This window comes from Corvus moneduloides, chromosome 7 (assembly GCF_009650955.1).
Source record: "Corvus moneduloides isolate bCorMon1 chromosome 7, bCorMon1.pri, whole genome shotgun sequence".
Lineage (NCBI taxonomy): Eukaryota > Metazoa > Chordata > Aves > Passeriformes > Corvidae > Corvus > Corvus moneduloides.
This window is the reverse complement of record NC_045482.1, coordinates 28,915,577-28,933,294: the sequence shown is the minus strand read 5'-3', so window position 1 is coordinate 28,933,294 and position 17,718 is coordinate 28,915,577. Positions and strand designations below refer to the sequence as shown.

At 43.8% G+C, this 17,718-nt stretch overlaps 1 protein-coding gene across 1 annotated transcript in view; it reads left to right on the top strand.

Annotated features, from left to right (window-relative positions):
• Positions 1 to 15,532, top strand: part of ADCY5 (adenylate cyclase 5) — a 208,260-nt gene extending 192,728 nt beyond the window's left edge. Inside the window, exons 13-21 of the mRNA XM_032115118.1 lie at positions 255 to 371; positions 1,105 to 1,269; positions 3,558 to 3,733; positions 8,023 to 8,049; positions 8,874 to 9,006; positions 10,132 to 10,395; positions 10,734 to 10,938; positions 11,628 to 11,752; positions 12,966 to 15,532. Of these exons, the coding sequence (XP_031971009.1) occupies positions 255 to 371; positions 1,105 to 1,269; positions 3,558 to 3,733; positions 8,023 to 8,049; positions 8,874 to 9,006; positions 10,132 to 10,395; positions 10,734 to 10,938; positions 11,628 to 11,752; positions 12,966 to 13,094 (1,341 nt within the window). The 3' untranslated portion in view covers positions 13,095 to 15,532. The remainder of the gene's footprint in view (positions 1 to 254; positions 372 to 1,104; positions 1,270 to 3,557; positions 3,734 to 8,022; positions 8,050 to 8,873; positions 9,007 to 10,131; positions 10,396 to 10,733; positions 10,939 to 11,627; positions 11,753 to 12,965) is intronic.
• The last annotated feature ends 2,186 nt before the right edge of the window (positions 15,533 to 17,718 follow it).

Here is a 17,718-nt window from a genome sequence, read left to right as displayed (position 1 = left end):
CAGGAGCCATCACTCCCATTAGGAAGGGCTAAGTAGATTTGGTGAGCCAGCTGGGCCTGCTGCCACAAGGCAATCACTTCTCTGCTCGCCCTTGTCCCACAGCCGCCATCCCCCATCACCATCCTCCAGCCCCTGTGCAGCAGGCACACAGACCTGCGCTGAAGGATGCGGGTGGCTCAAATGCAGTTTGTAATCTGTAAAACAAACAAGGATTTTATGTGTCTCTTTGATTTTTTTTTTTCCCTCTCATGCAGCTTTTCCCAGTTCCTCTCCAGACTCTTTCTAAGAAGATTGTACAGTCCAGGACCAATAGCACCTTAGTTGGAGTCTTCGCCATTATCCTGGTTTTTCTGTCTGCCTTTGTCAACATGGTATGTCCATTATTTCCTTTTGATCTATTCAGTTCTGCATTGTTTTCTTATTGGTGCTCTGCAGCATCGTGACCCTTAAAACCACTGAGTTTAACACCATCCTGCCTAGGACTGACAGCAACTGAGGTCGGTGGCCTTTGCTTTTTGGGCACAGAAAAGAAATGGGAGCCCAGCAGCTCCATCCCTAGAGCCCATTATGTGCCTGGCACTGATTTGTGCCCAGGTCCTATTGTGATTCTTTAAATGCTTCTGCTCCAAGTGCAGGAGCCAGCCTGAAGCGTATACCTGCGGGAAGGGCTGGCACGAGGCTGATGTGTTATTTAACTCCCACCACACTGAGTGGGATGTAAGTGTTCTTGGGCTTTGTGCCAGCCCTTGCACAGTGCTGCCTCCTGCTCTGAGTACAGGATCAGCTCATGGGCATGGTGACCACTCTGTTTTGAGTTGCACTTTTGGGACCAAGTTGGTCTGGCTGTGCAATCAGACACCACTGCTGAGTTCAGGCTCAGAGAGAGACCGGCTGTTCCCTAGCGCCTGGATTTTGTTAATTAATGTTTTGGAGGAGAAAAAGCATAGGCATTGCACATGCAATAAAACATAAGCTGATGATTTCATGTTGCATATTTTGTACATTGCTACAGCCATTTCCAAGCACCTTTTTAACTGACATAAACTATTTTGTTTTCTTCTCTTTGTCTGTGCTGTGGAGCTTAATACCATCTTTGTTTTCCAGTTCATGTGCAGCACTGTGGATCTTGCCAGCTGCATGGCTGCTGAATACAACATCACTCCTGACCGGGTGGACATATGCCTTATCAGCAACCTGACTTCCAACTACAGCCTGGGCACCTTGCAGGGATTCTGTGACAGTCCTTTGCCCAACTGCAACTTTCCAGAGGTATTGCTTGAAAAAAATGGGTTGCAGAGGTTGGTCTGGAGAAAGGCTATAAAACCTGTGTGAATAAATCTCAGTGATTCTGAGGAAAGCAAGGTTTTTCCTGACTGACATTACAGGACTGACACACTACACTCAGACTTAAGTGTCTGAAGTTATTATTATGAATCCACATTAACGTTTAAGTTCCTTCAGGGCTGAATAATTAGTAGTCTTTTATGATAGTTGGGGCCTGCCTGTAGCAGGAGAAATGTCCTTTCTCCATGAGGTCGTTAATGGCATGCAGAACTGCAAGTCATTTCAAAGGAGTTTGTGGGTGCTCAGCTTTATCTGAAAATCTGTTCTCTGAAAACCAATGTCTAGTCATAGATTTGACCCTTTCCTCCATTGTTTTATATCCTGATTAAAAACTTTGCTTATGTATTCTTTCCCAAGGTATGGTGGGTTCTGGCCTCAGACAGGTCAGCTGCCCAGACAGTGGTCGGCTTTGATTTGCAATGCAATTCCTACATCTTCAGGGCATTTTGTTTAGAAAAAATTAAAATGCTTCTAATGGAAAAAAAACCCCAAACCCACAACCCAAACCAGCCCAAATAGGTTTTACACACTGGTAGAATACTTTGCAAAGGAAAATAAAACAATCTTTTTGCATAGCCATTCAAGAACTTTCTCCAAGTTTTTAGGTCACAGCTGTTACATGTGTTGTCTACTGGAAATTGAAAAGGAAAAACAACTCTGTCTAGGATGGAGGTAGAATTTATGTCAAGGTCATCTGGGTTTATGGGGACTTGACAGATTTATGGTGGATCTGTTACCATCCAGATGTCCAAGGTGCTACTGAAAGTCCTGGTATCCTACTGAACATATTTCCATTTAACTTAACAGGAATATGGTCCTTATGTGATTCAGTGAGGTTTCTGAGACCACCATTACTGTGACTTTCAACCTTGCAGAGGCTTTAGTGTGTCCACAGAAAGACCCAGGAGCAGAATCTGGCACAGTGGAGAGCTAGAAACAGTCTGTGCCCACCATGAATTCGTATGGACTACTGGTCGAGGACAGAGAGGAATTTTAAGCAATGAGGAATAACTATTTTGCATACTGAGGTTGCTCCGGCAGCCTTGAGCCAGGTCCTGCTGTTTAGGGGGCTAAGAAGTGAGGAGTCCCTCCCCTGCACTCTGCAAGGCACATGTTGGAGCTGCTGCAGGTGTTGCCTGTTGTTCCCAGTGTCCATTCAGGAGATGGTGGAATTCTACCCCTCAGTCACAAGGAACATCCACCCTTTCTCTAGAAACTGAGGAGTCAAGTACAAGCTGTACAAGTTATTTTCTCTAATTTAATATATCAGTGATGACTATTAATAAATGAGCTCAGAACATAAGCATATTTCTACTTCAACTAGGGCTTGCTTTTCATTGAAAGGATGGATTGCCTCAGGCACATGATATGGGGTTTTTGCCAGAAATAGGCCTGTCCAGACAGAGTGGAAGCTTAAGTCTTCACAGATTTGATAGCAGGAAGGTGGTGAGCTGGATAACATGCCTCTCTTCATTTTGCATCCCTGCTATCTTTCCCAGGAGCCGTAAATGGCACCTGCAGTCTGCAGTCACACTAGGAAGCACTGGCATACTGGACACTCAGCTCTTGGCCTGGCAGGAGCTGCTGCCTTACCACCTGGGCGTGGCAGAGGTGCTCCACAGCCACACATGCACGTCTGCAGCTGCTGGCAGGACAAATTATCATGGGGTGGGCATGGGGTGGGCATAGGGACGTTTGTCCAGCCTGTACCTTGCAGATGGAGCCAGTGTGTCACGTCAGCAGGATCAAGGGCTTTCCTGCTGGCCTCAAGTGGGCATCTGTCCAGGAGTATGAACTGCCAATATCCTTGGTCCTATGTGTTGTACAGATATGGAAATTTGAGTCCAGAATTTGACCTTAAAGCACAACTTAATCCAGCATAACTGGGTGGTTCTTTCAGCTAATTTAGTAACTGTGTCCAGGGAAAAGCTGTGTCACAACCTTGGGTGTCCAGCTGTGAGCCCCGCACCTCTTGAGTGTAAAGCACATAATGCCTGAAGAAAAAATGCCACTGAATTTCCTCTTTATCCATTCAGTTTTAGCTTCTGTAATGTGGGAGAATCCCACAGGCAGCCCCAGGTTTGGTCAGCTCAACTACCTAACTACCAATCCCTTTCTATTCTTCTGTTTAGTTTCCTTTGTTTTGAATTTTGATTTATCCAGCTGACACTCATCTCTCTTCTGTTTTTTTTCCTATTTTTGTCTTTACACAGTACTTCACCTACAGTGTCTTATTGAGTCTCCTGGCCTGCTCTGTGTTCCTTCAGATCAGCTGTATTGGAAAATTGATCCTTATGTTAATCATTGAATTTATATATGTTCTCATTGTGGAAGTGCCAGGGGTCAACCTTTTTGACAATGCAGATCTCCTGGTTACAGCTAACACCTAGTAAGTGCCTTTCACTTCTGAAACCTTCACCTGATTTCTTTCCCACAGTGATTTCAGTGTGGCATTTAGGTGCATGGCAGTGCAAGCAAGGGAAGTGCAGGATACCAGAGAAGTCATGGCTGGAAGATAAAGCTTTCCCAGTGCTGCTCTCTGCCTCTGAAGAGCAGGAGAATACAGTCCCCTTTAAGAGCTTTTTAATGTGGGACTTGACTAATGAACTATCTATTAATAACAGAATATAACTGGAATCAGAGTGGATCTGTATTTCCTTTTTTCCAGAAATGAGGAGCTGTAGTTAGTCATTCTTAATTCTGGTATTACACTCCCAATATAGAAATGTCATTTCTCAAATGAGAAAAAAAAAAACCTCCAACAAACTTGAGCTCACTCAGGGATGGGATAAAGAACCACCATGATATATCAAACCCAGCTTGGGGTGGTGGAATGGTGATGCTTGATCTTTGGCCAGTGATCTCCTGCCAGTTGCTGGACACATGTCCTTGTTTGAAAAGCCAATGTAACACCTGGGCTCAACACAATTCCCAGCAGAAGGGTCTGGGCTCAGTGGGAGTGGACAGTTGCCCTTTTACTTACAAAAGCTGGTTTGTCATCAGGTTGCATATTAATCCCGGTGGCAGCCTCCTTCCACTACTGTGGTGGTTCCCCATCTCCTGGAGGCCACACCAGGGAGGCAAGTTTGGCACATCCACAAGCCTGTCCTCCTCCACAAGTTTTGTTTCTGGCTGGGAATTGAGTTGTTGTGTTAACTGCTTGTTTTGATGATTTCCCCTTGTAGGCAACAATTGTACTTAAATGTGAGTGAATCAAATTATGCCAATTTAGATGAACTGTTTGTCAAGGCTGATAGCTGTGGTTGCTCCTGCCTTGGACAGGAGGGTGGTTGAGATTTCCATGGCCCTTCCCAGTGCTACCTTGTGTGTTATGAAATAGCTTCTGTAGTTGCTCAAATTTCTGTATGGTCATTAACCATCAGCCCTTCAAGTCATCATTAACCATCAACCCTTCAAGCCTGATGCACCTGGTTACTCCTCTCCTTCACATGAATATTCCATGATTTCAGCATTCCTGTGTGCCCAGTAATAATTAAAGGATATACAGATTTTGCTGGCATTGCCAGTTAATGGAAGTGTAGCTTTCGCTGCCATTGGCAGTAATCACTTAAATTATTTTCTTAGCTGAGTGAAATCAGGTAGGAAACCCCATGGAGTTTTCTGTCGGGAGGTATAGGGAGAATGAGGTTTTCTTCCTTTTTTTTCAGATATTAGGTGTTCCATCAGCAGAAGCTATTTAGCATTTTCTAACACAATTAGTGAAATAAAAGCATTTTATATCTCAAACATAATTTCATTCTTGTAAGTCAAGCACTAAGCGAAATTACAGCACTTGGAAGTATAATTTACATCACTTCACAATCAGAATGTCAGTAATAAAGTGGAGAAGGTTAGCATGTTTTCCCAGAAATAGCTTTCTCTGATGCTGTATTATCTCTCACTAAATGGGATTTGTGTGCTGGTTCAGCCCCAGCTGCAGCTCAGCCCCACACAGCCACTTGGTCACTGCCCTATGCTGGGATGGGAGAGAGAGTTGGAAGGGGAAAAGTGAGAAAACTCATGGGTCGAGATAAAGACAGTTTAATGAGACAGAAAAGAGAGAAAATAATAATAGTAATAGTAATAATAATAATAATTTAATTAGAATAGACAAAACAAGTCATGCACAATAGAAATGCTCACCAGTTGCCAACCGATGCCCAGCCAGTTCCTGAGCAGCAGCCCCAGGCCAGATTTCCCCCCTGCTCCCATACTGAGCATGATGCCATATGGTATGGAATATTCCTTTGGCCACTTGGGGTCAGCTGTCCTGGCTGTGTCCCCTCCCAACATCTTGTGTCCCTCCAGCCTGCTCACTGGGGTTGTCAAGGAGCTGAAAAGTCCTTGACTTAGTATAAACACTATCAGCAGCATTCTCATACTTAATCCAAAACACAGCACTACACCAGCTAGGGAGAAATTTAACTCTATTCCAGTGGAATCCAGGACAATTTGTTTTGTCCAAAGAGCACTGTGGATGGCTATTTATTGTCTCAGTGTCTGGAAGGCCATTTGTGTGTTGTGGGAAAAGGGAGCTCAGCATGTAGCACAGAGTTCAGAGATGGACCTTATTGTCCAGCTGATACTAAAAAAAAGAAAAGCCACCATGACCTCATACTACTTTAATTGGGTGCCCATTGTAGCTACATAATTAGTGTCGGCTCTGCAGCCATTATGGTACTCTGACTAATTAGAAGTGATGCAGATGTCACTTCACACTTCTGTGTACAAACCAACCCAGCATGCAAGCAGCTGAAAGGCTGATTACAGCACTTTGGGAGTTGCTAGACTTGACTGCATGCAGCCACGCCAGTGTGTGACACATGGGGTGTAACTGGATGCACAGGGCTATCATGTGTAACCTTTTTCCTGTGCAGAAGATAAAACTAATGCATTGGTTTAAAGATGTGATGGGCCAATGTGATCTTCTAAATTGAGTTCTTGCACAGGGAAGCCCAAAGAGCTTTGCCCCGTGATTTGTTCATCAAACCCATCATTTCTGTTCCAGCTGTCTGTCCTTACCACCAAGGCTGGGAAAAGTGAGATGCTCCAGTCCTATGGGAGCTGTCTCCAAAATGAACTGCCTTCCCTGCTAAAAATGTGCACTTCACTTGAGCAGGAGTGTATTTAGCAAGCTTCTCTCTGTGTTCCCTTCCAGTAATTAAAGAACCATCTGCTACTGGAAATGTCTGTTCCATGGGGGAACAACCTACCAATGTAACACCCGTACTGCTTGCACTGGGCATCCTCACTTATCCAGAGAGTTATTGTAAATACTGGGTTTGCTGCACTTCATAGGTCCTGATGAAGATTTTAGAGCAACACCCACAGTGAGCTGCAGCCTCAGTACTAAGGGTCAGGTCTGCCATGCTCCCATCACAAGAGAGAGTGATAAGGGGGGCAGTCAGTCATCCTTGGCCAGGTGGTGATTCAGGGAAGCAGGGGAATCATGCTGCATGTGGGAAGTGTCTCCAGCTAGATCCAGCCTTTAATGTGGGAGTCCCCAGGCTTTCCAAACCATGTCTATGTCCAAGCTCACATGTTCAGTGCTGGAGCTGGCCAAGAGCCATGCAATAGATTGTGTGCAAGACAACAGTGGGTTGCAAAATCTGTCAGAAGAAATTCCATGCTCAGAACTGCAGAAAATGTCTTGGAACAAACAAGGTTAGAGAGTCACTATGCTTTTATTTTTTGATGTTATGCCCTGTTAGGTTCCCTTGGCTATTTTGATTTTGATCATTTAGATGTCTGATTGTGTAGCAAGGTTCCCTCCAACCCCATGAAACTGTGGCCTGAAGCTCTCTAGAGAGCTGTGACATTCTCAGGCTAATGTCACGTTTGTAGCCTGCAAAGTTCTAATTGAATCAATGACACTACAGTAATTTAAGCACTGAACCCCTTCCTTCCATTTAAATAGTGTTTTAATAGATGCTTGTGCATGGTTCTCAGCCACCTAATACTCCACCCACACTCAAGAACAAAGCCAGCAGCATTAAGCAATCAATCAATCAGGAGCTCAGACAGCTGCTACCTACCTAGAAAGCTCCATTCTGTGCTTTCAGTGTCAAAAAACACACCCTCCATCTCCCCCAGCAGCTCTGATGCACGTGGGTACTTTGCAGAATTGCCAGTAGTAATAGGAATGTGCTAAAGGATTTTCTTCAGTGTCCTTTTGTGTGATACTCAGAGCTGGGCACAAGCTGTCGTTGAGGAATGTGCAGAAGAAGGGAGCAGGATTAAAGGAATTAAACACATCTCCATGCCACAATAAAAGGAGCTATCCCTCACAAGATATTAGCCCAAAGCTTTCTTCCTTAGGTCAAATTTTGCAGTCTGACCTAATGAAGTAGTGATGGATGCACAAGCATTTGCCAAGCATCCCACACTGACATTAAAATCCCAAATTATTCTCTCACTCTTAATGCTTCTTAGATATTTTACCCACATTAACTATGTCATGTTGTCACTCTGTGGAGTTTTGAGTGTAGCTCAGAAGGCCGTTTTTCTCCTCCCTCCCCCCCCATCTTTTAGTGGTTTTCTGCTTCAAAAGAGCTGTAGCCCCACACAGTGTTAGAGGTGCCACACTGCAGAGGTGCTGTGCAATGATGTGTGGAAGGAAAAGAGCTGCAGGGAGTCAAACGCTCCACTGACCTTGTGTTTGTGCTTTTTTTTTTTCAGCGTGGCTGCAAATGATACATCCTCATGGTGAGTCACTTTGGCATGAAATATTTTATAGGTTTTTGTTGGTAGGTATTTTCTGTTCACAAGGTGCAATATCAGCACATTGACTCACCAGCAGTGTCTGCTGTTTGTGCACTGCTGTGAGCTGGTACGACACACTGCAGATGCCCTGAGTGGACTGAGTTGCCCTTTTGTATGTATAGCTACTCTCAGAGCATCCTCTTTCCTGTGGGACTTACGTCAGCTTGCTTTATAGAACACCTCAGGGCTTATTTGTAATACAATTCAAAGGTTTTATCAAAATATTTTCATACTGTATAACTCCATAATTTATAATTAACAGTTTTTATTTGCCTGCTTGTCAGAAGAGATGTGAATGTACCTTAGTGCTCTTTTCAGCTTACAGAGCACTTACATGACAAAGCCCATTAAGAAGTGACTAATTAGAGAAGCCATGAGTTAGAACAGTTCCAGACTCAGGAGCCTGACTAAGCCAGTGCAGAAGACAGGGTGAACACAGTCTGAGGGGCTATCAGCATTTCGGTGTTGTCACCCTGAGCATGTGTGGCCATTCTCAGAAGAGTGGCCTTTATATTGATGACAACCCTTTTCTAAGAAATTGGATTACATTTCCAATTTCCAACTCCTCCTTTAGAAACTGGCACCCATGAGCCAGAGTCCCCAGCTTTTTGCAGGTATTGTTTATCCATTTACCAACACAGGCTTTGAGGGGAAAGAAAAAAAACCTTTTCCTGAGAGGCTGGTTAGCCTTAAAGTGGGGAGTGCGGGGCGTGGCGAGGCTGTGTTCTTCCAGTAACAGGGAAGTTCTGCTCTCTCCTTGGCTGCAGCTCCCCAGTGATGACACGAGTCGCACTGAAGATTGTGACCCCTGTCATCATTACTGTCTTTGTCCTGGCACTGTACTTGCATGCCCAGCAAGTGGAATCCACTGCAAGGCTTGATTTCCTCTGGAAACTTCAGGTTAGTGGGTATTGGCTGTGTGGGAGGATCACACGTGGTCTTTGGTGTTAATATGAAATGACTGAGCTATTCACTGTCGAGTTGAGGAGTGTGATAAAGTGCCTTTGAATTTAATCTGAATCTGGCTTATAACTGGGCATGTTAATAATGCTCTGCTCTTCTCTGGTACTTTGCATACTCCGTGCTTCTCATCCCGGTTATTTCTTCAGCCCCTTTTTTCCTTGTAAATGCACTTTGGATGGTCCCCATAGTAAAGGGTTATACATCTGAAGGTTGAGATTAATGAATTTGGGCACCTGAGCTGTTACTGCTGCAGGAACATGTAATATAACACAATTTATAAGTATAGGAAGCTCATATTCACTGCTGAATTGTTTCCCAGAGTTCAGTGAGCTTTAGTTTTTGTGTTTAAGGGTGTGAAAGATTCACATTTGCATTTTCATTCACTTTCCTGTTACGCAGTGGGAACTGGCTCAATGTCCAGCCTTCATTAGCCCCCAGGCAGCAGTACTGGGTAACCAACACACTGTGGATAATGCCACACTGTGCTCCTGTCCCTGGGTTCACTGTTGGTGTTTTCACTACTTGTGCCCATGAGTGATGTTAGGGCACTGTATGTGATTGCCAAGCAAGCAGGACAGGCCTGGGCTCTGTCCAGCACTCATGGCTGGGGGGCCTCAGGACTGCAGGTTTTATTTAGATTGTCTACCTTCTGGGTGGCAGGACATCATTCTAATTATAGCTCTTTGTGGTTTGAGTTAGAGGCACTGAGGAAGCAACAATTAATTAAAGCTCCTTGGAAGCAGATAAACATTGTAATCCTCATTTAAAAATGGTAAAACAATGGAAAGGGTGAGTTAAGTGGTTACCCAGTTCAGGGCTCAGAAATACAATGCTGGATTCTGGCATTATTCTCTGCCTGCTTTTCCATACATGTGTGCACACGAAGAGATGGATTTTTCCACTGCAAAACACAAGTTTCTGCATCTCTCTGATTCTGCTCTCCTTTGCAGTTTCCCCCCTTCTATTTCTGCCCTCACTGCAAGTTAATTTTCAGCTTTTTTCCCCTCCCCGGAGCAGCTACCAAAAGAGTAAGTGCATCACTGTGTCTCCCTCCTAAACTAGGCCACCGAAGAGAAGGAGGAGATGGAAGAGCTGCAGGCTTACAACAGACGCCTCCTCCACAACATCCTGCCGAAGGATGTGGCAGCCCATTTCTTGGCTCAGGAGCGGCGCAATGATGAACTGTACTACCAGTCCTGCGAGTGTGTGGCTGTCATGTTCGCCTCCATAAGCAACTTCTCCGAGTTTTATGTGGAGCTGGAAGCCAACAACGAAGGGGTGGAGTGTCTGAGGCTGCTCAATGAGATCATTGCCGATTTTGATGAAGTAAGTCACAGAAAACCTGGGTGAACAGAGTAAACTGAATCCATGAGTTTAGCTGGGCTTTGCTGAGCTCGTGAGGGAAGGTGGTTTATCAAATCCTTGTGCCATGGTTCATTTCTCCTTACTCTAGGAGTCTTCAGTTTTATTTTTTTTTTTCACACTGAAATCCCTTCTATTCCCTTGTCACTCCTCCGAATATCTAATCTCCTTTCTTCCTGTGTCTTCCTGGCTCTGTCCACTACTTTGTAATGCTTGCAGCAAGGCAGGACATGTAGCACAGACATTACCAGCACCTGTGTGTTCATCAAGGTTTACTTGCTTCTTTTGCTCTTGTGACACAGATAATAAGCGAAGACCAATTCCGGCAGCTGGAGAAGATCAAGACCATTGGCAGCACCTACATGGCTGCCTCAGGCCTCAACGACTCCACTTACGACAAGGAAGGGAAGACACACATCAAAGCTCTCGCAGATTTTGCCATGAGGTTAATGGACCAAATGAAATACATTAATGAACATTCATTCAACAACTTCCAGATGAAGATAGGTAATGTCCGTGTGCTCACAGCATTCCATGCAGTGGTCATTCTGAGGTGGGGATTTTATGGAGAGTAAAAACCACAGATGTTACATTAGCTGTACAGTGATGTTGATTGTCTGGTGCCTGGTGACCACTTCGGCCTCTATGAAACATCACAGTCATTTTTTAGGGTAGGAGTAGCTCCTATCACAGCATGGTCTTACATAGTGGTTGAGCTTGGGCTCTTTTTTGCCCCTGTGCTTCCAGCTCTGCCATTCTTGGACATTGAATTGTCTTTCAAGTCAGGGAATAAAAAACGACAGAAAAAAAAGGGTGAGGATGTCAAGTGTGGCGTTTGTTCTGGAAGGTGCTGGGCTGCTGCCTCGCAGGCCCTCAGCATTGCAGCAGGTATGTACAGACTTCAAGTGAGCAGTTTGCTTGTTAGCCAGGTGGCAAACAAACTTCATCCCATTATCTGGCACTAGAAAGTAGCTCTGGATTGAGCAGATCCAGCCTGAGCTGCCAGTCACTTGGGCATAATGGATTAAAGAAGCCAAATTTTATTTTAACCTTTCTCTCCCCTCAGTTTGGCCATAGCTTTACATGTCAGGGTAAAGCACAGCTAGAACCAACGAGCGTCAGGGTGGGTTTTTGTTTTCTGAAAAATTACCTGCCTCAAGCAAATGGATCTGAGCTGATTTCTCCTCTCCTTCCAGGCCTCAATATTGGTCCTGTCGTAGCTGGGGTGATAGGAGCCCGCAAACCCCAGTATGACATCTGGGGCAACACAGTGAATGTAGCCAGCAGAATGGACAGCACAGGAGTGCCTGACAGGATTCAGGTAAGGCAATCCCTGGAAAACTTACCTAAATAAGCCTTTGTTTAAAAATTTGCACTTTAGTTCTGTGTGGAAGAGCTGAGCTGAGCTGAGCTTCCTTCCCCGTGTGCCTCACTGGCGCTGAGCACAGTCCTGTCTGATCCCTGCTCACATGTGCTGCTCAGCTCTGTGTGGTGGTTGTTTCATTTTCCAAGGGCCTGATTCAGATATGTACTTCTGTAATTCACTTTGCTGCTCACTGTGCCATGTGTGGTGTGAGGCCAGCAAGGGTCCAGGCATCAGCAGAATGGGGATACACAACAGAGAAAGAGGATTGTTTAAGGGGTTAATGGGACCTGTCTGATAATCACACATCTCCTTGGCCTTCAGACGTGACCTTTCCAGTGATTCAATTCCACTGTTCTGCTTTTGCTGAGCCAATGTCCACAGTAACAGAATGTCATTCCTTGGGAAAATACTGAAGGGTTATAAAAATAGAGCAGCTGATGTAAAGCCCAAGAGGGGCAGCCACGCTGTTTCCTTGCCTGTCAGTTAATTGCATTGTTATTTATGCATCACTCTTTAAGCTTCCCTATGAGATGGTCTGTAAAGACACCTGAAAAAGGATGAGAAAATACATTGCAATAAATAAATATCTCAGGAAATCTGGTCTTTAAACTTCTGTTGTTCTGCAGCACAAGTGATTATTTTTGACTAGCATCTGCAGAGACATTTGGATACTGGTTAGAGTATTCCATTTGATCAGTTCTCTCCCATTGCCCACTACCTTCTCCTTCATAAAAACAACCCCTGACTTCTAAGCTGTACATCCACTGTGTAACTTCTACGCAATTTTTGAGGATTCTTTTAGTAAGTTTGACCTGTTTTCCTACTGCCACTCCAGTGATACAATGAATGCATCTGAGTAGACTGAACTACTGGTGTGTTTTTAAAAATGCAACTAATTTGTTACACTTTATCCAGTGACCTCCTTAAAAGCAGTTTTCCCAGTTGTGACGTGTGTGTGACATCTCTACTTTCTCAGGTTCTAATGGTTGTGTTTGTTCAGCAACTTGTGCCAACATTTCAGTTAGTGACTGACGTGCAAATGTTGATTGACTTAAGAAACAAAACAGTTGATCCTACTTTAATTTTGTCCATCAATTCCTCCAAAAGCAGATGGAAAGACTGTGTGGAAGACATGGCAAGCATCCATTTACTCTCGTTTATTCTGCAGGTAACCACGGACATGTACCAGGTTTTGGCAGCCAACAACTACCAGCTGGAGTATCGAGGGGTCATAAAGGTCAAAGGGAAAGGAGAAATGACCACCTACTTTCTAAATGAAGGGCCTCCAATTAGTTAGCAGCAACTGCAGCACCACACAAAGATGGATTTTGCATTACCCAGGATTGTGAATCGGAGAATAATTTTTTGGCAGTGAAGCTGAACATGTGGCTCGGTTGAATTTTCACCCCATGACTCTAGAGCTGGTATCAGCAAATTCTTTGGCCACCCATCGTGAAAGGCAAGAGCAAGAAACCACCTTGGAGTTGCTCCTGGCTGAGTGCTAAGTTGACCAAAGATGTGCACTACAGAGTTCACAGATAAGACATGAATTCGGCATTTTTTAAAAAGGCTGCTACCACAGGATGGCATAAGAAGCTATTTAAATATTTATTGACGCAACACAACATTTACTTGGTTGAAGGAATGTATGATTCACTACAAAGCATTATTTTGGAATGGATTTGCACTCCCATAATGTTTCCATCCCATACTGCCAGCTATTTGAAGTGTACCACTGTGCTTTTATTAGCTGTTTTGAATGGGCTTTCAAAACTGACACCCACTGTTGCAGCACACAAAAAGGCCTTTTAGAAGGGCATTGGTAATGTTTTAGTGTGAAAAGACATTATAGCCTCGACCCCCTCTTTTCCCTTCTTCTCCATTGCTAAATGACTGCTCTTCTGAGTGGGGCTGGCACACCTGATGAAGGGGAAGATCAAGATAAAGGAAGATGGCTCTACAACCATATTTATTAAAAAGTCGTCTGTGCTCTTCTTTGGTATCTATCAGTTTACATGGGAAAGACTAGGTGTAAACAAGAGACACTTTGTGGGGGGAGCTCCCCTGAAATTTGTTGTGGGCTTTTTTGTATTTTTTATTTTGTAATATTGAAAACATGGAGATCTAACAGATATACCAAATTCTATATTTTGTAAATTATATATAAATTAGAAGGCAGGCTGTCCACACCGAGGTGTGGGGGGAGGTGTATATAACCTGTAGACTTTTGTGTAATTTTTTTCTGCGTAATACTCTGAACACAGACTTGGCAGTTTTCAGATTATCACTATACAATCAACCAACAACAAACAGGTGAGTTTCCAGGCTGAATCATGCATTTTAAAATGAAAATCCAGAAAAATCTACAACCCCAAAGAAGAGGAAAAACCCGCGGTAGTCACAGAGTTGTTCCATGCAGCATTCCAGCGGAGGGTGGCAGCTTCCCAATGGAAACGGGACCTTTGAGTTTTAGCTACTGAGACGGTATCAAACATGTCAAAAAGAGCTCTAACCTAATCTTCTAACTCTTAACAGGAGCTCTTATGAGAAAAGGAAAAAAAGCTCATTTGAACTTTTATTTTAAAAAAATAATTTTTCATAGATGGTCTTAATAGAATCCTGCTGAGCTGAGAGTTGTCTGACATTGTAACTGCCATGTGATTACAAGGAACTATGTGCTGCAGCATCGAGTTGACTTTCCTGTAGTAAGCACTTATTTAAACTGATTCACAGATTTTCAATTTTCAGGAATTAGGTGATCTTCAAAAAAAATTATGATGGCAAGTGTGTATATGAGCTGGTCGACCTTAAAATAGTGACACTGATACTGTGTTGGGCATCTTTATCACTAGTGGGGGGGTTTCTGAATAGTTCACTGTTACCATTTATGTACCTTTTTTAACTATTAAAGAAAAATCCCTTGGTATTTTATTAAAAAAAGAAAATAATTTTAAAAAAGCTATATTTTTTATATTCTATGAGGGGAAAGTTTTGATATTGAATTTGGCTAGCACTAAAAATTACTCCAGTCTTTTGACATTTAATAAACTTGTTTTCCACTCTTCTCAGGGCAGAATTATTGTAGTACTCACAGCATAATGATTGCACTATGGTGGTGGCAATTTCTTTTTTTCATACTCGACAATGAGAATAAGTGAAAATCCATGGACCTGTCTTAATTAATTTGCTCTATTGCTAAGCATGACCCAAGCATTAAGCCATTTAAACATGAGCTTAAATGGCATCGCCCCTTTCCTTCTCCCTTCCACTAGGAAACATCTCTGAAAAGTATAGTATATTGACTTCTGTAAAACTGCCAAGTCTGCCCTTGTACTATACTTTTGCTCCTTTACATCTTTCCTGGTTTGCAAAATACCTAAGTTGCATCACGCTGTTAAGCCTTTCTCCCCCTCCTCCACCTCCCATCCCCTTTGTCCCTCATTGAGTTTCATTATCTTCATGCCATACACTTGCTTTTAGGTTTGCTCTCTGCTTTCCGAAAGTCTGCAGTCTTCTTAACTTTTGATTCATCTTATGAAGTTGTGTTGTCAATGAAATTTCAAGTCCCCAGTATCTCTAGCTGTGATTGTTGACAGTGTGTCATGATCATTTCAAGGGGTATTCACACACTCTTTTACTCTGGATCTTGCAAAAATGGATACAGTTATGATTTCCCATGGAAATTGAAATCTATTTAAGTAATTTAACTATATTAAACACTGTTTCACTGGTAAAGTGTCTCTGTTTTATTTTAGCTGCATCTGGCTGGTGGGATCAGATGTAAGTTGTGTAGGAGATGCTGGATCTGCAAGTAGAAAAATCCAGGTCTTGTCTGGCACTGATGGATGCCCTGGTCCTTTGCACTGCCCAGTTATGGAGCCCCAAGGGCTTGGCTACACAGCAAACATCCCCTGGGTACTTCCTGTGCACCCACTGCCCCTGGAATCAGTGTCAGGGCAGCTGACAAAATATACTGGCATAATTGAACTGGTTAAATTTGTTTGTGTGTGTCCTACTAAAAAAAAGAAGTTTGTATTTTAAAACGCACATCACCTTTGCCAAAGAATTTCCCAGGTACCTCAGTACTTGTCCTCTCAAGGACACTGGAGGGAGGCAGCACTGCTGCCAATGCAACGTTTTCAATCTTTACAGGTAAAAGTAAACACTACATGTAAGTGTACCAATTAACAGGAGCCTGAGGCAGAGCTGAGAAACAAAACCTTGCAGCTTCCAGCTGACTTCTTTTAGTTGAGAAGACATTACACAGGCAGCTAAAAACCAAATGCCCTATAATCTGTTATAGGTTAGGAGGGATTTTATGAGTGTACTGAGAACACAGCTGCAAGAACAGAAAGCCATGAAGTATTTAAGGTATCAGTCTTTACCAAAGTTGGTGGAGAACTAGTTAATACTTTCTATGCTCTCCTAAATAATCATACAAATGGCAGTTTAGGACATTGCCTGATGTAAGCAAATTTTTTTAACCATCTGGAAAAGGGTATTTCCCAGGGGAGGGAAGGCAGGAGTCTCCAATGCTGTGCCCCTCTCATTCCAATTACTGTACACAGACTGGCTGAATAGTTTTCCCCAAATGCATCTTTTTCCCATGCAGAAAGCATTTTGATGAATTTTGAGGTGTTCAGCCACTTATCCCCAACACAGATCTGGCTACATCAACTATCTGCCTGCACTTAATAAAATGATACATTTGGGACACGCTGAATTTCTGGTATATGTGTCCTTCACTGCAAATATCTCTGGCCTGGCTGTTTATGTGTTACACAACATCCACAGACACTACCACCTGGCCAAAAAGTATGCCCAGAGGCAAATATTTTCATTCCGTTAAGCTTCCCAACTGCTCCTCAGGGCACCATCACTTCCAGACTGAAGTTCAGGAGTTGTCAGAGAGAGCAAGCTTGGGATGCTGCTGGGAAAAGGGCAGCTCAGCTGTTTTAAGCTGAAAAAGCTCAATTTCCACGCTCTTGACCTCCTCTGTCCATGGCCTTTCAACTGAAGGAGCAAGTAGGCTTTGTGGAGGTGGTGAGGAAGACTGAGAAAAGTGAGTTTCAGGCAGGATGGGGGGCAGGAGCAGCAACATTTTCCTGCCATTTGGGGCTAGGTAGTTTCCCGTAAAAAGAAGAGTTAATTATTTTAATTTCTGTCCCCGAGCACCTCTCAGTCCTCGCCTGCCCTGCTCTGCAGTGCAGGTGAGGTGGCTGCACTGCTGGGGCCAGCGCTGTCCCTTGACTCCTGCTGGCAAAGGGGCTGGGGTGCCAGCTGGGAGTTACTGCAGCAGGAGAGCCTAGCACTGACACACTCGGAGGGGAGGCTGGGGCAGCATGGCCCTGGCATTCCAACAAAAAGCTCCATGGGACACCAGCTCGAGCGAGCTTCCCTGTAAGCAGCTGGCCCCAGAGATCTTTTAACACTGAATTTCAGATGCAAATAACTATTGCCATCTACTGGGAACAGCATTATATACATACCTTGTGTAAGTCAGGCAAGCCTTTGGTCATTCCTTCCTGAAAGCAAATACAGTGACACCTTATTCAAAGATAAATCTGCTGTTGTGGATGTTGGATGAACCAATTCCAACCTTCAGGACATCTTCCTTTATAAATACAGCATGAAATGGGCTCTGCTTCTACTAAATCCCACAAAAAAATCGAGCAACCACAAATGGCCTTCTGCAACTCACATTGCAGTAAAGCCCATTATTCAAGAGCGTAATCAACGTCCCTGAGTTCACCTTCCTAAGTCTGGCAACTCAAGTACCCGTAAAATCAGCAGGGAAGCCCCTGCTTTGAGCGTTGAGTTTGTATAAGCAAAAAAGGAAATCCTGGGAATTTTCAATAAATTTTCACCACTAACCTGGCCTGCTGTATCTTGGTTCTCATCTCATACCAAATGTCAGCAAG